The sequence below is a fragment of the Jatropha curcas genome, chromosome 9, assembly GCF_041381405.1.
Source record: "Jatropha curcas cultivar XTBG-Jc1 chromosome 9, XTBG_Jcur_1.0, whole genome shotgun sequence".
In the NCBI taxonomy this organism is placed as follows: Eukaryota; Viridiplantae; Streptophyta; class Magnoliopsida; order Malpighiales; family Euphorbiaceae; genus Jatropha; species Jatropha curcas.
In genome coordinates, this window is record NC_143159.1 from 27,182,882 (window position 1) to 27,202,538 (window position 19,657).

The 19,657-nt window shown below is 32.1% G+C and overlaps 3 protein-coding genes across 5 annotated transcripts; 1 reads left to right on the forward strand and 2 right to left on the reverse strand.

Moving 5' to 3' along the window:
• Positions 1-2: 2 nt before the first annotated feature.
• FHY1 (Haloacid dehalogenase-like hydrolase (HAD) superfamily protein) lies at positions 3-4,924 on the reverse strand. 3 transcript variants are annotated; one of them, XM_020681883.3, is made up of 8 exons: positions 4,543-4,923; positions 4,079-4,154; positions 2,436-2,487; positions 1,441-1,555; positions 1,292-1,362; positions 952-1,017; positions 357-444; positions 3-229 (listed from the first exon to the last, which is right to left on the reverse strand). In XM_020681883.3, the coding sequence occupies exons 1-8, from the start codon at positions 4,872-4,874 to the stop codon at positions 94-96; spliced, it is 936 nt and encodes a 311-aa protein (XP_020537542.1). In that variant the 5' UTR covers positions 4,875-4,923; the 3' UTR covers positions 3-93. The 3 variants fall into 3 exon arrangements, with proteins under 3 accessions (XP_020537542.1, XP_012079463.2, XP_037494563.1); XM_012224073.4 differs by lacking the exon at positions 952-1,017 and having other exon boundaries at positions 4,543-4,922; XM_037638635.2 differs by lacking the exon at positions 952-1,017 and having other exon boundaries at positions 1,292-1,555; positions 4,543-4,924.
• Positions 4,925-6,469: 1,545 nt separating this feature from the next.
• Positions 6,470-11,692, forward strand: LOC105639894 (guanosine nucleotide diphosphate dissociation inhibitor 1). The gene is made up of 13 exons (XM_012224085.4): positions 6,470-6,693; positions 8,021-8,083; positions 8,168-8,251; positions 8,349-8,456; positions 8,555-8,727; positions 9,141-9,252; positions 9,374-9,454; positions 9,535-9,597; positions 9,741-9,842; positions 10,004-10,128; positions 10,522-10,732; positions 10,834-10,908; positions 11,425-11,692. The coding sequence occupies exons 1-13, from the start codon at positions 6,607-6,609 to the stop codon at positions 11,473-11,475; spliced, it is 1,335 nt and encodes a 444-aa protein (XP_012079475.1). The 5' UTR covers positions 6,470-6,606; the 3' UTR covers positions 11,476-11,692.
• Positions 11,693-12,434: 742 nt separating this feature from the next.
• Positions 12,435-17,881, reverse strand: LOC105639903 (putative metal-nicotianamine transporter YSL7). Its single transcript, XM_012224097.4, has 6 exons — positions 17,250-17,881; positions 14,662-14,816; positions 14,434-14,531; positions 14,198-14,332; positions 13,898-14,087; positions 12,435-13,798 (listed from the first exon to the last, which is right to left on the reverse strand). The coding sequence occupies exons 1-6, from the start codon at positions 17,659-17,661 to the stop codon at positions 12,692-12,694; spliced, it is 2,097 nt and encodes a 698-aa protein (XP_012079487.1). The 5' UTR covers positions 17,662-17,881; the 3' UTR covers positions 12,435-12,691.
• Positions 17,882-19,657: the final 1,776 nt, after the last annotated feature.

Genomic DNA, 19,657 nt, shown 5'->3' on the forward strand with positions numbered 1-19,657 from the left:
GATTAGGGAATTATTATTTCATATCCAAATTTGAATCAAAGTTAACAAGAGTTGCTAAATTTGAATCAAAGTTATATTGTATAAAAGCTTTGGTTAATCATTCCTTTTATTATGTTCATCTGTTGATATGTCAATCCCTACTCGAGAGAGATCTCTTCGCAGCGTCTCTGCATTTTTGAAATGCAGGCCAATGATGCCAACTTCAGTTGCACCCTCTACGTTTCTCAACCTGTAGAAGAGATTCCAAGCTGCAGGTTAGTCCGTGAAGCTTAAGAATCATCTTGCATAATAGATGACATAATCATCTATTACTTAAAGAAATGACATAGTAGATGCAAGCAAGGCAAAAATGAAACCTGTCATCAACAAAAATACAGCTTATTGGATCAACATTAAGATGTCTTAGCACTACCAGATAGGAATCAAGATCAGGTTTCCTTTTTCCTGAAATGAAATGTAGATCAACATCACTAAAATCCCCTCAGTTTCAAACATTTGCAATCTCCATTCAAAAGCATAAATACACCATGGTAACAACGGAAAAAGAAAAAAGGCAACCTCATTCTGAGAGCACAGTGAGATAATCCCCGTACAAAAGTGCATATAAACGACATTCACAGACTTGCGGATTCATGTACCCATAACATAGGCAATGGGAAGACCGGTCAAAGGGAGGCTACCTAGTCTAACATTTGGTAAGTATTTAATAATGGTTTGCTAGATTTTTATTGCTGAGAAGGTACTTTTAATTTACTGGTTATCAAAGAATATGCAAATTAGAAAGTGAATAGAGAATATTACTAATCCCTGAGTTATAATGCCCGCCTTTCATGTGGGAATGAAGATAAGGTAGCGAAGACCTTGTAACATTTTATATGCGATCGCCATTCTCTTCATTACAAGTTACAAGACACTAAAATGAAAACATGATTCTGATTTCTAGAGCCTTACTTTTTGTTATCGGATGGAAACTTACAGTCATCTCCCCAGCAGCATTATGTTGGCGAATATTGCAGCCTACTTTCAATAATAAAAGACAGAACAAAACAACCAATTGATTCTTTGCTATAGTATGTATAATACCAATTAATAGTGATTTTTTTCCTAAGGAACAACTTCTTGAATTGTTTCTTTTACAAGAAATTCAGAACCACAATAAAAAAATCAACTATGCAAATGAATGGAAGAGAATGAAATCCATGCCTCAGCTACTGAACCAAGATCACAAACAAAGCATGCTTGCACACGCACAAAACACACACACACACACACACACACAGAAACATCATACCGGATATACACGAACAAAATGTCCAAGATAGGTATGTTGAGATATTCAGCTCCTCCTCAATCATTTTGTACCTATAAATCACAATGTGATGAGGATAATGAGCCATTTCACCACAAAAGCAATGGTAGAAAAATTCCATTTCGTAGTACCAGATGGGATAATTTGTAAAAGCATGCATCTCATAGTTTTTTTGTTTTAAATCATAAAGCAACTGTTCAACACCATCTATGTAGGAGTATCCTCTCCTCATACAATTTTTTAGCCCTGCAAAGACAAAGTGACGATTTAGTACCTTTTTGGGCACAAATGAAAAACCAGACAATAAAACATGCTACATACACAAGCAGTCATTTGAAGTCGCAATGTTAAAATTGAAAAACAGAGAAAAGTAATTTTCCTCTTAGCCTATATATGATCTTGCACCACAATCTCCATTTGTATTTCAACAACTTAGAGATTAGAACTAAGTTTGTTGACTAGATTGGATGCAATAGATAAAGAAGTTGCAAAAGTAATTTATGACATGGCCATGGGAATTAACTAAAGCAAAAATACACAATAAATTTTGCAGACAAGTATGACTTCAATGCGTCTTGAGAGGGGAAGTGTTAGGGTAATGATAAGTAATGTCAAAGTTTTTGTCATAGAAACATCCAGCATTTTACAGCAACATCAACCAAAGCAAGTGGTCAAAAGGCATAACGAATGTGAAGCACATCACATTCTGAGAATGAAAAATGAAAAGAAAAAGTGAAAAGAACAAAATTAAAAAGAAATATCAGAAACATAAGGATCGGTTTCATTATGAAAGTGCTTCTTGTTCTAATACTCGTACGGTAAGTACTTTCTAAACAACACAGGCTGGGTGGAATTTACAAGCATGTGAGACCATTTTCAACAAAATCCTAAAGCAAGTTATCATCATTCATCAATTAGTATTGGAAAATATAATCTTTAACAAAAATAATATTGCAAAAATGTGATATAAAGAACAGAACAGCTTAGTATTCGAATATCTACCAATTCTGAATATTTAGTCAAAATTCCATCACATTCATACCATAACCACAGTAGATCACTCAAAAAATTGATAATCAACACTAACAAAACAAAAACATAAATCTCCTAAAACCAAGTCGTCAACCTTGCAAATCAAAAGGTCTTCCATCTTTGAAGAATTTTTTGTACAGCTCCATCTGAAGGAGAAAAAAACAAATTATACTCAAAGGTTGACATGAAATAAATAAAAAATGAATAACAGTATTGGTGTGGTAGATCCAATAAGGGACTCATGGGATTGTGTAATATCTTAAGTTTTTTAGGCATTAGCTTCCATAGCTTGTTCTTGGAATCAGGGGCAAGATCATTTCTTTCACTCCTGTGTTCAGGCTTTCTCATTTGTCAAGATGTTTTACGAAGCTGTGCAATGGTAGTGAGAGGTTTACTTTCATCATGGCTTTTGATTGTAGTCTACATCAATTTCTACATACTCCATTAGACTTCCTATATTGTAGGAGTCAGTCACGTTTGCAAGTATTTCTTTACTCTTTTTTTAGGCCTTTACTGCATTGATTTCATCATTTTGCATAAGATACCTCAGTCCTTATCAAAGAAATACTATACTGAAGCATCTGCTGAAGGCAACAGGATACCGATATTATTTGACTTTGTTAGGAAAAGTACCTTAGCAAATATATTAGAATCCAGAAACTAGGCTTCATGTAGAACCTTATTTTCGTTATCCACAAGCAAAAAAAAAAAAAAAAAATGCAAACTTATGGACTATGGTGTTTGGATGAGATGTTCGGAGGAAAAGGTTGACATTTTTAATCGCATTGATTCATTGAAATAGTTATGTAGCATTTCTCACTGAAACCAATTTATTATATTAAAGGAATATTTCTTCACAAGGGGAAATTTTATTGAGAAAGAATGGAGGATGTATGTACTGTAGAGGAAAGGGATCCTTGTAAAGAGGCTTGATAAACAACTATAAACAACATAAAAACAAGATTAATCGAGTAACAATCTCCAATGTAGTTGAATCGAAATCCAAGAAATGCCCTAGAAGTTCCAAAAACATATACCCAACTAGAAGCCAAACACATCCCGCACTTAAGAAGACAAGATATAGCTAAATTTTCAACATGACTACAACCATTTCTGCCACAATCAATCATTCTTCGCTATGAACACCATCACAGCCACAAGAAGATTCACCACACTACTCCCATAAACCTTACCTTCACCACCACTCCCAATATCATTGTCACCAAAACCATCATTATCAAGGCCACACTACTCTAGCAACATAAAAATTCCTTTTGTCAAATTTGGCTATGATTCTAATCAAATAATATAAACAAATCCACGTTCTTTTTTAGTTTTTTGTTTCAGCACTTATTAGTTTAGTTACAAACTTACAATTATTGTTAACCTTAAAGTTCCTAAATCAGTGACAGAGATTTTTAAGCCCTTAAATTTCAATTTTACTAAGCACATTTAAAAATAAAGTCCATCTGTCACATTGATGACAATAAAACAATTAGGAAAAACAGGCTAAAGTCTAGAATCTTTTTCTATATAATTATGCTTTGAGCATATTCCAAAGCCCAAGAGAGCTAAAGGACTTTAGCCCATCATAGAGAACATAGAGAATTCAAGAAACAGAAGAAGGTTAGATTTCACCATTTAATATCTCAAAAAACAATCCCGAATACAAAGATCCATTTCACTAACAAACATGATCTCATATAACAATGACAATCTTAAACAAATTAAGAGTACCTCATCAATTATCCCCTCTTCAAACTCAGTCCATGCAGTTGGGTGCTTGCTTTCTAGCAGTTCCTCGAAAGACATTCTAAGGATAAAAATATGATTTCATTATCTAAAAAGGAAGAAAAACAATACAGTTTGCAGGGTCATTAAAAATAAAGTTTATTATTATCTATTCATCAAGAAATCCAACAATGTTAGCACACTTGCAACTGCAAGGTCCAAAGATATAAAGAACTCTGTGCCCACACTCAAAAGTCACCTTAAAATGTCAGAATTCAAGAACTCATTAATTAATAGTATTTTTCAATCCTAAATTGTTAAGATCATGAGAAGCACTAAAAGTTCATTTCTTCGGACCAATTTCTCTTAAATTGTTAAGATTGTGATATGTATTAGCATTCAACTAATAAGACAATAAGAGGTAATACGGATTATTCAAAAAGAAGACGAAGAATAAGAAAATTAAGTACCCAAAGAACGGAGCGACGTCGTGATAAAAAGGATCGCGAACAATGGTGTCCATTATGTCAAAAAGGAGTATCGGAAGCTTCCTATCTGTAGTGGTAGTCTGCAAGTTCGCTTCTGTGGCGAAGGAGGCCATGGATTTCTTGTGATTGAGAGGGATTTTTGTACAAGACGGACAGAGTTTCAAAGGGAAAGTGATTGCCGTCGTTGCTCTCAGCATCAATGCCATTAACGTATCCAAAATCCAGAAAAAAGAATAACAAAAACTGATTTTCAATCTTTTGGTTTTAGGATTTTGTAGTATACTGACAAATGACGATACGTTACGATCAACCATTTCAGACTCTGGTGATAGAAAATGGTCAATTACTGAAAAATCCTAAACTTTTAGCATTTTTTTCAATTTTAACCTATTCTTTTATTTTGCAACAGATCATGTAGAAGAAGAGGAGAAAGGTACAATTTTATTTTTATTTAAGCATGCGTAGTAAAAAGAATAAAAAACACTAAAATAGAAGATAAAATTTAAAATAGGAAAAATTACTGTATGATCTATATGATTTGCGAAATACAATTAGACCGTCTCTATCTTTTTTAAAATATACTAATTTATCTTTTATATTTTTGCTTCTGTTACACTATTAAGTCTTTCTGTCCAATTTTTGCATTTTTTCCATTAAGTCAACAAGAAAACACAAAGGTCAAACGAGAAATACTAAAATATCATGTCATAAAAATTACAGTCTAGTCTCTATAGTTTGAAAAACACAACTAGTTTGTCTCTGTGTTTTTTAAAATAAAATAAGGTATTTTTATTATTTCATAAGGTACTTGACGGAAAAGATGTAAAAATTAGACGAAATAACTTTATAATCTGACAAAAGTAAATTATAAGGACATTATACGAACTAATTGTATTTCGCAAATTACAGGAATTCTAATGTAATATTTCCATTAAAATATGCTGAAAATAAGTAGAATTAAAAATAGATATTCTTTCAACAATTAAAAAAAGGAATATGTAGTAAAGTATACATAATAGGATTATTTCCTTTAATTAAAATATTTGATGGTTTGACTAATTTTACTTTATATTTAATTTTAATATACTCATTAAAAGTAAAATAAAATTATTTTTATATTAAATATATATCAAGTAATTCACCAATATGATTTCTATACAAATACAAATTAACTTTATATTATAAATAATAATGTTTTATTTCATTTATGAATCTTCATTTTTCTTTTAACAAAAGATAAATAAACTCATTATAATACACAAAAATTAGTACAACTAAAACTAAAAACTAATAAAAACATATATTAAATAATTTAAAATTTAAAAATAAAGTTATCCGTTAGCATGTGAAAGATTAAAAGATGGTAGGTATACTTTTAAAAAAAAAAAAAAAGGTTAGGTATAAATTGTTTTCAAAAAATCAGGAGTAAATAATTATTTAATACTTCGGCTGTGAGCATGATTATCCATCTTATTTTATAGATAATGATTCAATATTAAAATTTGATTTTTTTAAAATTATTTAATAGTGTCATTTTTTAAATCAAATAAAAGGTCAAATATTATAAAATATTTAATTTATTTATAAATTGATAATTTTGAATCAAATAATTTATCGAAATTAAAATTTTAAGGTCTATCTACTAAATAAGAAAATATAGGGAACTAAATTATTAGGAAGTAAAAATAAAAAAAAATAAAATAAAATAAAGGCATAATTCTTTCCTTTCCTGTGTGAGCAAGAGCACCGAATGTCTCGCTTCTGAGATTTATCTGTCCCTTTTCTTTTTCCCCTTTGTCTCCATACTTTTTTATATTTTTTATTAAATAAAAATCTCAAATTTATTTTTCTTTAGGTTTGCCCATTTAACAAAGAAAGCATCTCTTCTCCTCCTATTATAAACAACAAAACACCTCTTTCTGTTTTCTCTCTCTCTCCATATATATATATATCCATCTTCTGTACTAAGTGTAATATATATTTCTAATATCTTGACCTCACTCTTAAAGCCCTAACTTTGAAGGTTAATCTCTCTGCATCACAATCATGGATGAAGAGTATGATGTCATAGTTCTTGGAACTGGTCTCAAAGAATGCATCCTTAGTGGTCTTCTTTCTGTTGATGGCCTCAAGGTTTCTTCTTGTACTTGACAGATTTTATTTCACTGTTTTTGCTTTTTTATTAATGTTATATGTTGATTAAAGGTAGAATCTTTTAAGTCAGTATCGTAGAATTAACTTGAAGTACAGATGGGTTTACTTTTGAATCCAATGGATTGCAATCTGATCGATCTAAATGTTTGATTTTTTAGTGATTTTTATTTGAGTTTGTTTTGCTATGTTGACTTTCTTGATGTATTTAGGAGATCTATGCATTTTTCTTTATTGATTTGTCTAACGAACTGAAATAAATAGCTTTCTGTGTCTTGAAGTTGAATTCCTGTACTTGGGGTATAATTTTTCATCCTTTTCAGTGTTTGATAGAGTTGGTTGAAAGTTTATGAGGGAAATGTTAGATGTGTTGATTAATGGATTATCGGGTCAGTCTTTTTGCCACTCTTTTAGTAGTTTACATGAACAGTGAACCTGCAATTGGATCTGTTTACTTGTAATATACTCGATTGTAAATTACGGTGATTTGGGCCTTTTTACTGATTAATAATAAATTTTAGTTACCATCTCTATGTTTTGATTGGCTGTTTCCATTTTGCTTGACCTACAATTGTTTAGCAATGTCGTGCTGCTTTTGAGTGTGAGGTTTATATGAATTACCTATACTTTGAAATTGAATTAGCTTTGGAAGGATAATGTGGCTTTAATGAGTAATAACAGGTAAGATGCTATAGTGATTAATATAAATTAGAGGATTGTTGGCTTTGGTTCTTTCGTTGATAGCACTACTTGCTATTTGTTGCATTGTCTACCTGTATGCATAACCATGGTTATTTGCATATTCCAAAGTACAATCATTGGTTTAAAGTGATGCTGGACAGCTTTGGTATCGTTTTGTTGCCTACCAATATTTCTTTGAGAATTGGATCCCGTGTCTCAATTTACTGATATGTTACTGTGCTACATTTGATGACTTCATGATACGATATGGCAGTCTAACTGTTCCTTTTCCCACTTTGCATGTGCTCTGTCACAACCCATAAAACTAGAGTAGGAATACTCTTTTCTTTTCTTTTCTTTTCTTTTTCTTTTTTAACAAATTCATTCAACAATCTGAATTAAGCTTTTCTTCTTCTGATGAAATACTAAAGATAGTTCTGAAACTAAGATTTTTCACCTTTCCTTTTGTGATTTATGACAACATTCTCTTTTGTTTGGTTTTGGTTTTTTTTTTTTTTTTTTTTTTTTTTTTTTTTTTGACTTGTAAAATTGAATACTATCTTCTAACAGAATTATTGTTTTCCTTAATTGCTTTACTAAAATAACTGCATGATTGACTGTGTGCTAGGTTCTGCACATGGATAGAAATGACTATTACGGAGGAGAGGCTGCATCACTTAATCTTATCCAGGTCCCAATAATTCAATATCTAGTTTAGTACTGGAAATTTTCCAGTGTGTTTGTAATTGCTTTTAATGGAATTATTCATTTACAGCTCTGGAAGAGGTTCAGGGGAAATGATAAGCCTCCAGCACATTTGGGTTCAAGCAGGGATTATAATGTGGATATGATCCCTAAGGTGTTTTTCTCCCCTTAACTTTTCCACTTTCCTTTTGGCTTTTGTCAATTTATATGTTTAATTTCTGTTAATACTGGAGGTTTTTTTGCTTGGATAGTTTATGATGGCAAATGGAAATCTTGTACGAGTCCTCATTCACACAGATGTCACCAAGTATTTGTACTTTAAAGCAGTGGATGGCAGTTTTGTCTACAACAAAGGAAAGGTATAATCATTTTCTAGCTTGTTGGGAAATGTTATGATGTGGCTTTTATTTCGATACATTCTTAACTAAAACCTTCCGGTATTTTACTTCTCTAATAGGTCCACAAAGTGCCAGCAACTGATATGGAGGCACTCAAATCTCCACTGATGGGTATATTTGAAAAGCGTCGTGCTCGTAAGTTTTTCATATATGTCCAAGATTATGATGAAAATGATCCCAAAACACACGAGGGAATGGACTTGACTAGGGTGACAACCAGAGAACTGATTGCGTATGCTCTCGTCTCCCCATGTTTCATAAATGTCTTTGATTTTCGTTCTCTTCTGAACTAGACAGCATTTCTATTTCTTGTTCTATCATTTAAAAGTCATCTAGGAGGTTTTGGGCATGCCGTTGTAGGAGAAATTATTAGTGTAATATTTTGGAAGTATGATAAATGGGGAGTAACTAGTTGTTTTGTTTCGGTCGGAATTGGAGGAAATGTGGCTGTCGGTGATTTCATCAGTATAGCACGAGGAACAGATTTATAATTAAGGATGTCGTAGTATTCTTATACTTAATGTGATTGTGGATGTTATCTTCTTTTGATAACATCTTTACCTTTCTCATCTTTTATTTATATTTGGTAATAAATTAGGTGAGTACTCTTGGTCATTGTTCTTATTATACATTCACCTATTATAGAAAATATGGTCTTGATGACAACACAATGGACTTCATTGGCCATGCATTAGCGCTTCACAGAGATGACCGGTACCTCAATGATCCTGCACTGGATACTGTGAAGAGGATGAAGGTGAAAACTGCTTGGAATCTTATACTTGATTTCTGCTCAAGATTTTTGGGTTCTTACTGAAAATTTTCATTTTCATTGTGCAATTCTTAAATTTTTTAGTCTCTTGTTGATCGTGTTGTAGCTATATGCGGAGTCTCTTGCCCGTTTTCAAGGAGGATCACCATATATTTATCCTTTATATGGATTAGGAGAACTTCCTCAGGTTGGCTTCATAAAAACATGTAAAACAAATAGGCTATGCTGTTATATATTTATTTGCTGTTGATTTTCTTTTCTACACAGGCATTTGCACGGCTTAGTGCTGTTTATGGTGGCACATATATGTTGAATAAACCTGAATGCAAGGTACTTAACTTTCCTGAAATTTTCCATTTTTTGACTTTTATATCATGTAACAACACAGTTGTATATATGAGGATATTATGCATCTGCATATTGTTTTCTGTGTGAATGCAAAATTTGATATTAGCATGTTGCTCTACTTACAGGTAGAGTTCAATGAGGAAGGCAAAGTTTGTGGTGTCACATCAGAAGGTGAAACTGCTAGGTGCAAGAAAGTTGTTTGTGATCCTTCTTACATGCCAAACAAGGTATTCATTTCATTATCAGTTCTCTTGTGGCTGGTTGAAAATAAAAAGTTGAATAATGGTGCAAAATTTTTTTATTTAAATTAGACTCTTTACTCTTATGTCTCTTCTAAAGATAGAATTTGAACAATCTTATTTACTGAAAATGGTGTGCATTTGAACAGGTCAGGAAGGTTGGTAGGGTTGCCAGGGCAATTGCCATTATGAGCCACCCAATTCCAAACACCAATGATTCTCACTCAGCTCAGGTTATCCTGCCACAAAAGCAGTTGGGTCGTAGATCAGACATGTGAGTACCAGATTACGACCATTTCTCTCACAAATATCTCTTTTTTTCCGTCCCAAGATTATTAGAATTCTAATGATTAAAATTGTTTGACTTTTCGATGCTACCCTTCACTGTTTGGATAAATTGTGGGTGAATACAAAACTCTGACTTGAGCTTGATTGTTAATGAAGGATGAATTGGAAAGAGCATAACTTTCTGTGAAATAATTTACTTAGTCAAGCATTGTGCATTTTGCTGTTGGTTATGAAAATTTTTCTTACCAAATGGGATGCCTAATTCGAACTGGCATAGGCTTAGAGGGAAGCTTTCATTATTGTGGCTTTATCTTGGCAAATTAAAATTCTATCTCTGTGTTGCTACTCTTAATTCTTTTGTTACTTCAATGTTGAACAGGTACCTTTTTTGCTGTTCATATACTCACAATGTTGCTCCAAAGGGCAAATTTATTGCATTTGTTTCATCCGAGGCAGAGACTGATCATCCTGAGGTTGAATTGAAGCCTGGAATTGACCTTCTAGGTCCAGTTGATGAGATATTCTATGAAATTTATGACAGATATGAACCAGTCAATGAACCCTCTTTGGACAATTGCTTCATATCAACAGTAAGTATATTTTGATTTTTGTTAATGGTTGCTTTGATTTGCTTATGTGCATGCTGCTTTACTTCCATCGCTGCCTGATTGGATTCCTTCAATATCAACAGAGTTATGATGCTACAACACATTTTGAGTCGACTGTTACAGATGTTCTGAATATGTATAGCTTGATCACTGGAAAGGTAAGAAAAAAAGCTATAATTTTCTTTTTTTGTCTTTATTTTTTGGTGATTTACCCTTGAAATTGAGGTTCTATTTAATAATCTATTGCATCAAGTGAAATTTGCTTTGAGGAATAGTCAGGGAGGATCATTTCCTTTAGAAAATAATATGTTTGGTAAGCTGTAATGCAATGTAATGGATGATTACGTTGCATGAATTTCTTAATAACGTCATAAAGAAACTTACAAAATGTAATCACCATTATATTGCATTATGGCTTACCAAAGAGTAGGCGAAAAAAGTTGGAACGAGTTGCTGTAGTGTTGCTAGAAAGTTTTATTTTTTGCTTTTGCTTTAATATTTAATCACACAGTTTCATTCCCAACTCTCCCAACCTTGATGGAGAAAGAAAGTGAAGGATGTGAATGGGCAGTAGAAGTTGTCGAAATCACATCCATTTACTTCCTCGTTCTGTCAGTTTGCGGAACGATTTTAATATTTTTATATTGGTAACTAATTTTGATTTTGTTATGCAGGAACTTGATCTAAGTGTGGACTTGAGTGCTGCAAGTGCTGCAGAAGAATGAGAAAAGCTGCATTTGCTATTGTTCTAAGTTGTATGGTGAGATTTGTCCCATGAAATGGAATTTAGACTTGTATTGCTTCACTATATCTACCAACTATTTCATGTAATAAAACAATGTTAGATTCACTTCATCTCTCTCATGTAAGATTTCAAACTTTAAATCTGGCTTTGGCATATGTTGAGAGGTTATAATTTATCTGTCGACAGGTTTTAGATTATCTATTGCATTGGAATTTTATGAGAATGGAAGTCAATGGGAAGTGAAGGAACTGTAAAACCAAAGTTAATTAACATTACTTTGTTTGGGAGTTTTAAAAGGAAGGAATTATAGATTTTAATAGTTATTTATAATAGCTAAAATCTTTATATTCATTCCATTATTTAATCCCTCATTTGAGAATTAAGAAAAATTGGCATTTGGAGGTTAATGAATGTAAATATCTAACCTCTATTAATTATTGTTTACATTATAAAAAAAAAAATTGCAAATGGAATTATTTATTTTTTATATGTATTTTTAAAATCTTTAGGTCATTTCTAGAATTTCAATTTGATTTGGAATTTGATTCACTTCTTTTTTGTCTTTAAATTTAATTATTTCAATTATGTAAAAATTTGAATCGATGTATATGGTAGAAGCTACATGTAACATTCCGGTCTATGTTAAACTTGTAATAAAATAAGATTAATTAAACATTAACAAGAATCCAGTAAATGGAAATATGGTGATTTTTGGTTGTGCCCCTTTTTTTTTTTTTTTAATTTTCCTAATTTTTCACTATTTTCACTTGTATAGTGGAGTAAAACATACTAATATTTAAGGCATGTTCGATGAAATTAATACAATATGTAAGGCATGTTTGATAAAATTATTGTTTTAACTAGCATTCACTTCCCTACGTTCTATATGGAAAGTTATTGCTAAGCAGGGCCAATATAGCAATGTAGCTCGACTAGAAATTGAAAAACATAAGGATACTTGCGTTCTGCCATTCAATGGCTAATCATACACTCTTAGTATAACTCCAAAAAAGCATACACTTTTACATGTTCTTTTCCTTTCTTCAGATGACTAACAATCATTTTCCAAGGCTTCATACAAATTTACCATACATATCCTTTCTTTTCAGAAATGGCTATAAAATAGTCAATCTTGAGAAACTGCACATATGTAATGTATAATAATACAATCAAGTCTTGAAGCTTAACTTTCAGCCTCATTGCCCCAAGAAAGCATCAACCTTGCTATTTGTTCCTCTTGACAAAAACTTCATGCAAATGGGTGGTTTAATCCCAGCCAGAGCAAGAATTGAACTAGGCAAAGTCCATATTCCATCCCCACAAATCAAACCGGAAGCCACCGCAGGGCCGAAAGCGTCTGCCTTCGCCTTATTGATCTTTTCCCACACAAACAAAATCAAACTTCCCACACACATGTCAATGGCAAAGTATGGTCCTAGATAGAAAGGTATGGCCATTGCCATTGGAAGAGGAATATACCTTGCCCATTTCTTACCCAATGTGTCTTTGGTGAAGTTGATCAGAATGGCTGAACCAAAGAACACATAACAAAGCAAGAGGCAGTCCTTCGGCAATGCCGAGAAGCCTTGTACCCCCAGCATAGCCATGTTTCGGTAAATAACAGCATTAGGAGAAGGGTATTGACTTCCAGGAGACCCGAGATCATCGAAGGCCTTGTAGAAGAGCCAAAAGACACATGGGGAAATTATGCAACCCATTGCAGTTCCAATTACTTGGCTCACGAACATTGACCGTGGAGACGACAGAGTTAAATAACCTGTCTTAAAATCCTGAGTGAGGTCAGAAGCTGTAGAGACAATGTTCATCATTACGCCACAAGCTGCAAGTCCAGCAAGAACTCCCCCATGCGAGGCACCAGCCCAAGCACCAATAGTAAAAATAGCAAGCTTCCCATAGGTGGATGCAAGGGACCAATCAGTGAGTCCACATCCATAAGCATTACAAAATGCTAAGGCAGGTGCAAAGATGTAGATGACTGCTATGTAATACCATTTGAGTTGATGAAAGATGTGAGGAAGAGTTGCAGTAGAAACAGCAGCAACCACAATGTAACCTGCAATAGCAAACCATGTTGGAATTTGATCTTTGAGAAAGAGTTGAGTACGGCGTTCCTCATCATAAGCGAACTTGGTACTCCTGGGAGAATGACGGTCAGCAATAGGGAGACCACTGCTTGCACCTCGGGCTCTAAGTTGGAGAAACAAAGCAGCAAGCGTTCGGCTTAGCACCTTAAAGAAGTTGTATAAACCATCGCCCAGGATCATGGCAATGGCAATAAATACCTGAGTTCATTGCATAAGCTAGTCAGTGGGAATGAAAGGCCTTTTGGAAGCATTATTTTTATGGAGAAGGCCCTTTTGTTTCCTTTATGAGAAACTTACCCGGTAACCCTGAAGGCCACGTATGTTGCTTGAGCTAAGGTCTGCAGGAAACCAATCACCCTTTCTAGTATTTATTAGAGGCCACATCAGACCCCAGGAAAGAACTCCTCCAAACAACACTGATATGTTTACTATATATGGGCATATCATTCCAACTCCAACATATGTTGCCGAGAAATCAAAATAAAACCTGTAAATATAACGATCTTTATGTATACACGCCAGAATATACAGACATATTCTGTCTCAAGAACGGCTTTCCATTAACTAGATTTTTTGAAGGTTAAGTAATGTATTTACTTGTTTTCATATGCTTTGAGCCCAAATGTAGGAAAGTTCGAAAATCCACAACCATCTCCAGCCGTATAGAACCATTGGAAAAAACCCCACAAGAAGCTAAAAGAGAAGAATTTGCCCAATGTTTTCACTTGTTTCCTACAATGGCAGCACAAAGAAGGTAATTGAATTTGTAAAAATTGTCACATAACAATAACCAATTAAAAAAATATATATTTATATATAAATTAATGCCTTACTTAGCTAGTTTGGCCCCTGCAGGAGTGTGGAAGCTGTTGATGAGATGTGCAGTTGCAGTGCCACTTGGATATGTCAATTTGAAGTCTATGATCATGATCTAAAGCCAATTGTGTCACACAAGAAAACAAGATTGTAGGATAAATTCTATAGAAACCAAGGCCAACAAGATAATCATATATGATGAGTTTACTTTTAACTGTTAGCACTCTTTCTATTCAGTATTTTACCTTCCTGAGAGGCACCACTGAGAAAAGGCCCAGAAAGCTAACTACAAACAGAAAGCCAATCATCCAAGCTACTGCTGGATTTTTGTGATCACTTTTGTCATTCGATTGTTTGGCAATAGTTTCACTCATTCCAAACAGGTAGCTCCCAAACCCTCCTATTTGTGCATGAGAGATCAAAATGTTAAATTTTAAGTAGATGAATATTAAATATAGAATGAAACAGACTGCTGTCATATAAAATTCAAACACACATATTCATCAACAAGACAAGCAATCATCAACCATGAACACACTTTCAGATTTGGCATTTCATATTGTCGGGTTCTAAACAAGTTTGGTAGAAGTAAGATTTGATTAACTATTTTTAATATTAGTTGAAATGTCATCATCCATTTTGACTGGAGTCCATCACTCTCAAAGTAGGCCAGTAAGTAAATTCACAAAAAGCTTAAGTAGTTCAAGTAAGTGAGCCAATTGGAAACTCTGGTCTAAATCGGATATAACCAATCAGCATTGCTGTTTACCTTGTTTACATTTCTCATTTGTTTATTATTTTTTTCATCAAGGATATTTCTTAAATGACCATGGATGACTAGGAAAATAAGTTCATATCATTTCAAACTTCTCATAGAAGGATTATGCATTTCCTAGTGCAATGCATACGTATAACAGCAGAATGTATGGGAAGGAAATGTCTTCATCAAGTACGAAGCACCAAAACTTTTGTGTTGGCCAAGGAAAAAATAGTTTATGCATATTTTTGTTGCAATCAATTTGCTCTAAAATTAACTAGTAACATCCTTTAAATTTTACACTGGGCAACCGAACTCATTTTGTCTGAAAACAATTAGAGCACTATAATGTCATTGTGATAATCATCAAATGATTTTCTACTTGACAGCCTGAAACACATGCTCGTTATCACGATTGTATTTTTACAGACAGAAATGATAACAGCTGTAGACACTTTGTCTTTATTTTATTGCTAATTTTTCATCCTTCAGGCGCACAAACATGAGAGCAAGTAGACTGTATGTGTCAGATGCTCCAATGATCAAAGACCAAAGGATGCTATGGTTTGAAGTTAATAGACTTGAAAGTGGATGCATCATGAATGGGTTGGGAGAAAACTGCTTTAGAGGATGATTTTTACTCAACTTTAAATTTGATTTCTTCCAATTATGATTCTCATCTTCAAACCCATATATGATATGGTTATCACAGTAAGTAGATTTGATTTAGAATCCTAAAGACTAGTCTTTTAAAATACTACATTCAATTAAAAATATAATTTGCCAGTAGGTGCTACAATTTTTCATAGAGAAATAAAATAGAAATTTGTTAAATCATCCTGCAAAAAAATATAGAAATTTTTATTATGTTTCCTATTATTGTTAAAAAAAGCATAAGAATTGCAACAGGTGCTTCTCCTAAAGATGGCTTAGGTCATGATATACTATATCATTCTCCCCACCTCTAAAGACATCAACCTTGAATGAGGACGAATATACACAAGAGAACCTAGGAAATTAAAAAAGAAAAACAGAAATCACATGCTCTTCCATCACATCCTCATCAGACCTCAAATAATCAACAAGATTGACAATCCTTAACCATCACAAGGAGTTCCTTCTCCGTCTTTGTCAATTTCCTGCTGCTCAACACTTAAAATTTGCAACTCTTGAAATTTTTTATGCTTGCATAACTTTTTATCTGATACACATTTAAGAGAACTCCTTATACTTAAACCAACTCAGATGCATAATTACGCTCATTAAGATATCTAGTGACATGTTACTGAATTTCCTCTAAAAACTTGCACTTGAGCACTACAACTATATTATGAAACTCCAAAAGTATAAGTATCAACACCTTCATCACCTAGAGTAAGATAGCTAGAAGAGCAATTATCTTTTACAGAGAATGGAAATGAACTCTTTCTCCATGAGAAATGGTTCCTGTGTTCAAAAGATAAGGGACATCTCCAAGCTGCAAGCATTTTGTATATATAAAAATTACAAGTAAATTTAATTTCCCCCCCAACTAATCAGAAATATACATGAATTTTAGCTTAATTTGTTATTAATTAATTAATTAATTATTATTCTTCATCATCATCATTGTCGTCATCATTACATACTAGTTGTCTAGCTTTTGGAGAATAGTTGCTTTCCCAACAAGGTTGATCTCAATAATTGCCTTAAAAAAAAAAAAAGAAAGAAAATAATAAACACTTATTTTAAATTAGTTAAAAGCACAGGAAAAATATCTCATCTTACATTCTCAAAAGGATGAGATTCTAATTTTCCAAGATTCCTTTTTCCAAACAATTTTGGCAGCCTTCTACCACCAGAAAAGAAGAAGACAAAGCAAAAAGCTGTACATTTATGTCTGATTCTGATGTCTCTTTATTTGTTAGATTTAACTTTTTTTAAAATTGAAAATTCAGCAAGTAAAGAGCAAATCTATATTTATTATAATCAAATATGCATTTCTAATGCCAAATTATCGATTCCAAAATTTGTAAAGAAAAAATAAAAATAAATAAAATTTAGAGTAATCAAAAAGGAGAAGAATTAAGGCCATACCACTAAAGGCAATCCCAGAGGAGGCAACAACACAAGTCTGGATAACAGTATTCTCTTGTCTAGTAAAGGGATGTTTCAATAACCGAGACTTTTCAAGAAAAGAAGTCCAAATTTTGAGGAAAAAGAAACCCAAAAGACCAGCTGATACATTGAGTGAAGGTATAATTCCAGTGGTGAGGTTTAGTTTCATGACGATGAAGGTGAATAGTATACTTAAAATGAAGCTCACAACAAAAGCTCTCACAGTCAGTTGCTGTTGCCATGATGGAACCTCTTGTTCTCTGAATATTTGCTCTACTGAAAAATGCTTCTTGTCTTCTCCTTCTCCTTCTTCTACTTCATCTTGTTGTGGGTTTTTCTTCTTCTTGTCATAATTCTCTGAATCAAAACCCACTTCGTCATTCTTATCCATCTTTTAATGGAGAGAGAGGAAAATGGTTTGGTTTTGATTCTTAATCTGTGGTTTGTGAAATCAAATCATCAAATAGAAGAAAGATAGAAATATAGATTATACAATATGGTAATGGTATGGACTACGAAGGTTCTGAGAATTGACTAGCAACAAGTGATCCAAATGCTGAGGCGGTAGGTCAAGCCAAAGACCTTGGCTGCGAGTATTGACTTATTGCGTATACTTCTTAATTTCTGTTTGACTTTTCTTTTCTTTTCTTTTTTTTTCCAACGGGTATCCCACGTTAGTTTTTTGGATATAAGATTTATTTAAATTCGATTCATAGATCCACCGTACATCAACTAATTACATTATATCCCTTTCAAAAACTAACTACATTATAAATTTTTTTAAATTATTTTCAAATTTACTTTTTTTTTTCTCATGCATGATCAAAATATCTTTATTTCTAAAAACATAAAATTTTCAATAATTTAGTCTAAAAAAAATTCATGAATAAGCCGTTCTCATTTTTTGATAAGGTAAAATTAAATCTTTTGGTAATTAACTTTTAACTGTTTGAGTAATTTAAGAATTAATTTTTTATAAAACGCTTCTGTAATTTTTAAAAAATGATTACCGTAATCTTAATATTTAATATTAATTGGTTATATTTACTTAGATCAAGTTAATTCAACATATGAATTTTTGCAATTATATATAATTTATTTAGGTGGACATTTATAAACATTATAAAAAATTATTATTATTATATATATTTACAAATTGTATTATATTAAATATAGATATTTTTATTTATTTTTGAGAAATGTCTTTATTAGTCAGTAGTTTACAATTTTGTCACTTTTATCAGTGATTATTATTACTACTCAGTACTCACCACAATTGCTTGTCGGCCATGGATGGTTGATCGTTGACCAGTGACCACAAAAAGCTGACGGACTATTTGCATTTTTCAGTCAAGCACCACCACTAAAATAATCATCATCCAGACGAAGAAGAGTAATTAATTAATTAATTTTATTTCCTTAAAAATAATTTAATATTCATTTATTCCAATTTAATTATTTAAATTGCAAATTTCTCACGGTGCGACGAGTCTTATTACGTTTTATAGAAAATATTGAGAGAATGAGATTTTTAGTTTAGGTCTTGTTCGGCAACAGGTTTAATATTTTGATCAAGTTAAAACTTTACCTTTATTAATTGTATTATAATTTTTATAGTAATTTTTACAGATTAATGAAGTTTTTTATGAATATTAAACACTCCAGCGTTTAGCATTTCACAACGATTAATTAGATTTTTTTTTTTTTGAACAAGCACACCCATTATTTGTTTTCCTTAAATTCAATTAATTAAACAATTAATGTCGTTTTTAGTCATTTTAAATAAAACAGATATTTTTACCGAACACTTCTAATTTAAACCTATGTAAACAATTACATGTTAAAAGCTAATAATTAAAATGTAACACTTAATAGAACTAATATTACCGAAAAGATTTCAATTCATTTTCTCTACTTTTTAATGATTATTAAATTCATCTGAACATATAATTTACTTTTATTTATTATTCTTATCTAATTTTTAAAAGCATTGTTTTCCCTTTTTATATTATTGTTTAGACTATGTATGAACCTTTAAAAAAAAAAGTGTGAAATTTATATATATATATAAAAAAAAAAGTGTTGTACACTATGATTAATTTTTCATTTTTTTATAAAAAAATGACATTCTTTTTTCCTTTTTGGTGAGTGATGTTATTTTATTAAAAAAAGAAAAAATACATTTGGGTCCATAACTTATATTCTATTTAACACTTTTGGCTATCTGATTTTTTAAAATTACTATAAATTTCTTAATATTTGCTTAAACACATTATTAGGTTATTATGTACAAAAAGTTTCACTTTATCGTTAATTAGACGCGTTTTTGAGATAAAATGTGCTAATTTTTAGATGGAAAATTTTAATTTTTTGAATAGAATGATCCG